Here is a 6114-nt window from a genome sequence, read left to right as displayed (position 1 = left end):
TGTTCTTAAACACCTTCATTTTATCATTTCATATGAACATTCTATTACTTAGAAAAGTTCAAGTCAACCCAAACCCAGCTATTGGCATCACTCTGAAATGTGCAGCCCTCCCTGCCAGGAACATGTCATGTTGTGGTAGCCATCTATAAGGGAAGCTCCTTTTCTCAACTAAGTACCGTCGTTGCTGGCCTCTTAATTTGATCATCAACTGGAATCTACATGATGCAAATGTCTACTTACTTAGAACATGGAGAAATTATTGAACTGAGGATTACATAAGGACTGTTTCTGCATTAGTGACCTCACAACATGAAGTTAGAATCATATACATAAGAATAGTCAGTTGTTAATTATGCTATTCAACAACCAGTAATTAGCATCCAGTGGGACTCTAATATTCATTTTTAATTTCCTTTTCCCAAAAGGAATGGTGAGAACCTTTAACTCGGTGTTCTTAAGAAATGTCTGTTTTGATTTTCTTTTCTTCCTGAGATGAATATTTTCTGTTCGCCCTTTTGTGTGTCCTGAAGACATCATCTGTTCTAACAAATCAAGTTTTGTTTAACAACTTTTACTATAATTTGTGGAAATATTCCTAGCTTAACATCAGTCATTGTAAAGCATTCACTTTAGGGACAGTTTGCTTAACACTTATGTTGTAAATAAGGTTTTACTGTTCTTCATCACGCTCTTTTACATGTCAAGCTTGACCTCTACTCTTCTGAAACTTTGTAGTTTGGTTTGTCTGACTGATTTCATATGTTCTGTGTTATGCGTCCTTGCCCCTGTCCTGCTCGTGCTATGCTAATTAGATCATAGGAGAAAGAGTCATATCTGGTTCTCTGGGCAGGAATAGACCTTTCTCTGTTCATCGTAACTATATTATGCTGAGCATAATCCACACTGCTGTCACCTTTTAATTGTGAATACCCACCTATCTTCAGTCTGTTCCCTGTCAATTTTACTTTGCTCTGGATCCTGAATAGTCCCATGGCCCTGGGGTATGTCTTTCCTTTAGCATTTTAAAACAGCCTACAGACATTTGGAATTGGCTCATGAGTCTCTAGCCCAATGTCTTATAAAAGGGCTTTGACTTGAATTGAAACTGGGTGCCCCCAACTCGGGCTGCTTGAGGATATGATTCCCTCTAAGCAAGTCCTTAAGGCCAAAAGCAATGTGTTGGCCCATTGAAAGTTTGCCTCACCACGTTCTCATTGTCCCAGAGTTAGGGATTTGTATACTCTGAGATTAGGATTGAAGCTGATGATGGATACTTCACTGGTCCAAACTAGAAGTCCTATAACACTTGCAAGTTCCCCAATTTCCCAGTGTTAAAGAGCTGCTGTGGTTGCAGTGCTGGCCCTTTCATCATTTGATTCCCAATGTATATTTAAAAAAGATGTGTAGAGAAGTTGGTGAAAAGAAAATGGTAAGCTGTAAAGAATCTAATTTTAAAACAAATTTTCCATTCCCTGTCAAGCTTCCAGCAGTGAAAAAAAAAAAACAAAAGGTACAACTTAGATAACATCTGGTGAAGTCTGTTCTGCACAGCTTGTCTCTTTATTGAAACCTCCTGTGGCATCATAAAAGACTCGCTGGAATATCTGTTAATGAAAAACTGGACAGCAAGAAAGAAGTAATAAGGACATTTTTATCTCTTTGGCAGTCTTCTAATAAAAAATGAAAGGAAAGTAAGTTCATTTTAAGTGATGAAAGAAACATGGATTTCATCAATTTGGAAAGGCAAATAAACACTGCTTGGGGCAAACAGCATTCCTCTGTGCTTCTTGGTAGAGGTGTTGAGCATTTCCTGATTGGAAATTGAATTAGGTTTATGTAATTGTCTGTTTTCATGAGATTTACATTATTTCTTATTTTTATTTTATTTTTTTTAAGATTTATTTATTTATGCATACAAGAGCTGGGATACAGGCCAGAGATGCGGGGAGTGAGAGGACTCACCAGAGACAGAGTGGGGAACAGAACAGGCAGACTGACTGAAATACACTGCTGAGGGGAGCAGCAGGTGAGACAAGAGAGGTCTGCTGCGCCATGTAGGTTGCTCCCGGGCCGGCCACGGATAGAACTCGTGCTGCAGAGGCTGCGTATTGCTTCATAGTAAGTGAGGTGCTTAACCCCTTGCACCACCAGGGAGGCCCTATTATTTTTAAAGGCATATTTCCCACAATGAACACAGTGCCTACCAAGAGTGGGTGCTCAATAAATCATGCTTGAACAAATGAAGAAAAGTTAATGCATGATCCTTTCTTGCATGAATTTATTAACTACTTGGGAAGAAAAGACACAACCACATATGAAAATAAATGATACTTTCAAACCATTTTATTCAGATTATCTTTCACTGTTATCATCCACTATTAGTTTTGCAGTGTTTGCAATAGTTCCCAAGGGTGGCCAAAGATATTCTTTATGTACTGAATGTTGTCTAGTTTTTCCAGTGTTCTATGTCAGGCTTACCTCGCAAATCTGTTCGGTGTTCTCATCTTCCTCAGTAGTTGAGTCACCCTATTCATCCTTCAAGTCTCAGCAAAAAAGTCATTTCCTCCTGGAAGTCCTCTGTGATTCCCTGAGGTATGGTACCTGGTCTGTTCTGCACATTCTCTCTTTTTTGACGCTGTCTCTGATGGACCATGAGCCCTAAGAGGCAGGGTCAGCATCTATCTTGCTCATCTCTTCCCCAGGGCTAGCAGGTGTTCATAAATGCTTGTGAAGTGATAAGTACCTTCTTGTTGGGATGGCATTGAGATAGGTCAGGGGCCCTGGAGGATGGAGCTGGTTTTGAAACTGACAGGGAACAGAGGCCCGGAGTAGAGGAGAACGAGTTTAAGGGGTGTGGTTCCTAGACCAGCAGCAATGTCATCACCCAGAGCTTGTTAGAAATACAGTTTCTCACACCCCACCCCAGACCTGGGTGATTTGTGGGCATGTCCAACTTTGAGAAGCACTTCTTTATAGCCAAAAACCAGAAACAAATGCACATCAACTGATGAATGCATAAAGAAGGTGTGGTGGTATATATACACAGTGGAATGCTATTCTGCTATAAAAAGGAAGATCTTGCCATTTGCAACAACATGGACAGTCCTAGAAGGAAATATGCTTAATGAAACTGTAATTGTTAGGGGGAAAAGGATGTCCTAAAGCTAATTCCATACAGGCTTTGTGCACTCCACCCCCACCCCAGGCCAAAGCCAAAGACACTGGGAACTCCAAATCCCATCACCACCAAAGGGAAGGTGGCTGGGACCTGAGGGTGGGGTTAAGCAGCCAGGTTGGTATAAAGTCAGACATGTGGGCTTTGGAGGGTCCCCCATTTTGACTCTCTGCCAGCTCGCAGCGTCCGGCCAGCTCGGTGAGTGCCTTTGGGTTTCCAGGTCGGCGGATCGGGTAGGACACATTAAAGACTTTATTTCCCTATTTTCTCCCTGAGTTGTACATTTTCCTTATTTCCTTCTCTCTTGTAAATAAACCTTTTATTAACCTTTTGTGTGTGCCTGTAGTGGAGTCCCTTTTAAGCGTGCGGGTGAGGACCCACAGCCAGGCAACCCATTCAATATCGGGGCTGCCCTATAACAATAAGACTGGAGTTCAGGCCACCTGTCACCACCAAATGCCAAATAGAGACAGGAATTGAATCTTTAAGAAGCACTTTAATCAGACAGCCTGCAATCTGGAAGATGGGGAGTTAACACCCTCAAGAAACCAGCTTAATATTTCATTTCCAGCTGACTCTCTATAATGAGATGAACAAAGAGAGCTCAACAGAAAGCAGGCCTTCACCGCTGCCAGGAACTAGTGGTGTCCAGCCCTGGGAGCTCCTTATCACTCTCCTAGACACCTGGCCTCAAGCACATCCTTGTGTGCTGAGACTGGCCCTCAGATAGCACTGGCTCCCCACACTGCAGATGTGTCTTTGGGCTGGAAAAGTAACTCAGATTAGACAGGCCATAAACAATATGCGTGTGCAGATTTCCTGCTATACCATGCGCAGTGTTGTTACCGAACGCCAGCCTCAGTTTCCCTCAGCCAACAAAAGGAAACAGAGTTTCAGGAAAAGGAAAGTGGTTTAATCTGTTGACAAATGTAGAGATTCAACAGCAGATTCAAGCCTGAAAGACAACAGTCCTGCTCTTGGGCAGAGTGCAGGGGTGTTTAAACAAAAGAGAAAAAGGGGAAGATGGGCAAGGGTCTGCAAAGGGGAGGGGGAAGGGATCAGCATGGTGCCAGCTTGCTGTTTTCCATAACTTCTGTTTTCCTTGGAATGCAAGAGGACAAACCTGTCAAACAGGGGGGAACTACAAGAAACATGGGAAAGACAAACTTGTTAATGCTTATCTGAAAGACCAGTTATTTGTAATTGCATAAATGTCTTACCTGACCTCCTCCCCTTCCCTAGCCCCTGTAACAGAGATCCACTCTACACATCCCATCCCTCCCACAGACATGAGTTTCACTTGCAGGCTAGATGATGGGACAGTGTCCACAGTTAAGGAGCCCACTGATTCAGGGTCCTCCCAAGAGAGGTAGTAGGTAAAGCTTGGCAAGGAAGAGGCCTATGCGACTGCAGGGTGAGGCAGTGGGGACAGAGGTTCAAGGTTCAGACTCAGGGGCCATTTCATATCAAAGCAAGAGGGATGGAAGTTTCTAGAATCCAAGTCATAGATGAACTAAGCCTTTCTCTGCCACTAATGACTACTGAAACACAAGGATGTCCAAACTCTCTTCTAGTCTGAGGGCATTAGAAACTCAGGATACTTTGGTAGTAAGTGATACACAGACAGGGGTGGATGAGGTGGTTTGCTCTAGGCTCACATCTGTGCAGACCTCAAGCCAATCCCCAGCAGAGCTGCAGCTTCCCTAGGTTGAAGTAATTCACACAATTATTTCTTGAAAAGCCACCCTATGTCGCTTGTTTCCACTTTCAGTTCTCAGAGGTGGCTTGTCGAGTGCTCTCAAGAAATACACCTGTTTTACTTGGAGTCTCTCAGCTTAATACTTGTTAACTTGTTGAATCACCCCTATGTTTAGTAAAGCTAAGGTCCCTGATTTCACATCCCAGGACCTTAAATAACTCCCCTTGCTGTTTCGGGGGTGCTCTGAATTCCACCCTGCCTCCCAGGGTTCTAGCTCCAGCCCCTCTACACTAGGGTGTTCTAGAAGCCCTTGGCTATTTTGATCACGTGCAAAACTTAAGCAGTTCAAGATTATCTTTAGGTCCTGCATTTGCAATACTGAGTAAAGACTGCGTGAGTTAATTGCAGGCCTAAGGGTAGGGGTTGGGAAACAAATGGGTATTTGCAAGAAGGCTGAGCAGGGCTGGAAATCCCACACAAGTGTTTGCCACGATAATGGCAATACTGTACAGTGGATCAAAGTGGGTCTTGGAATCTTCCAGACTCTTGTTTTTGATTCCGGGCTTTTTATCCTACCATCGCCCCACACCAACTACTTAACCTCGCTTTTGTCATCTGTAAAATGGACCGTTGTAAGGCTGAACTACAAAGAGGTATATAAAGCACTTAGTATGGTATCTGGCACCTGGAAAATGCATTAATGTTGGCTAGCCCCTAGATTGCTTCATGCTAGGAAGGTTGGGACGGGAGGAAGCGACCCCAATCTGCCATACTTCCAGCCCTCACGCTCAATAGCTCTGAGGGGGAGAGCGGGCAGGGAGGCTAGTGACTCCTACAGGTAGAGCCGCTGATGGGGAAAAGCCCCGAAGGAGGCCAAGGGGGTGTACTCCTGGGAGGGGCTCTAGGCGGCCCAGGAGACCTCTGGCCGCGGAGCCCGCCCCCCAGGTCTGGGCTCAGGCTGCTGGCGGGGGCGGGGGCCGAGCTCTCCACCCGGCCGGCGCGTCGGCAGCAGGCGTGGCTCCGCGCCCGGGCGCCCTGGGCGGGCAATATAGCGGCTCCGCGGAGGTGCTGGTGCGCTGGGGCAGCGCGGCGGGCGGGGGCCGAGACCAGAGACCGGAGCAGCGGGCAGCCAGGCTATTCGGAACAGGAAAGCCGCCATGGGCAGCAAATATGACGTGGTCGTGGTGGGGGGCGGCATCTCAGGTCAGTCGTGGCTGCGCGCCCTCCTTTCTTCTTCAGC

The 6114-nt window shown here is 45.4% G+C and overlaps 1 protein-coding gene across 1 annotated transcript in view; it reads left to right on the top strand.

The window, feature by feature from the left end:
- Positions 1 to 5888: 5888 nt before the first annotated feature.
- The window catches only part of MAOB (monoamine oxidase B), a gene marked incomplete at its 3' end in the record, with an annotated part of 102661 nt that continues 102435 nt past the window's right edge, over positions 5889 to 6114 (top strand). Inside the window, exon 1 of the mRNA XM_084258695.1 lies at positions 5889 to 6077. Coding sequence (XP_084114821.1) covers positions 6032 to 6077 — 46 coding nt within the window. The 5' untranslated portion in view covers positions 5889 to 6031. The remainder of the gene's footprint in view (positions 6078 to 6114) is intronic.

The sequence above is a fragment of the Talpa europaea genome (assembly GCF_964194135.1).
Source record: "Talpa europaea genome assembly, chromosome: X".
Taxonomy (NCBI): domain Eukaryota; kingdom Metazoa; phylum Chordata; class Mammalia; order Eulipotyphla; family Talpidae; genus Talpa; species Talpa europaea.
This window is presented reverse-complemented; position numbering and strand designations above follow the sequence as displayed.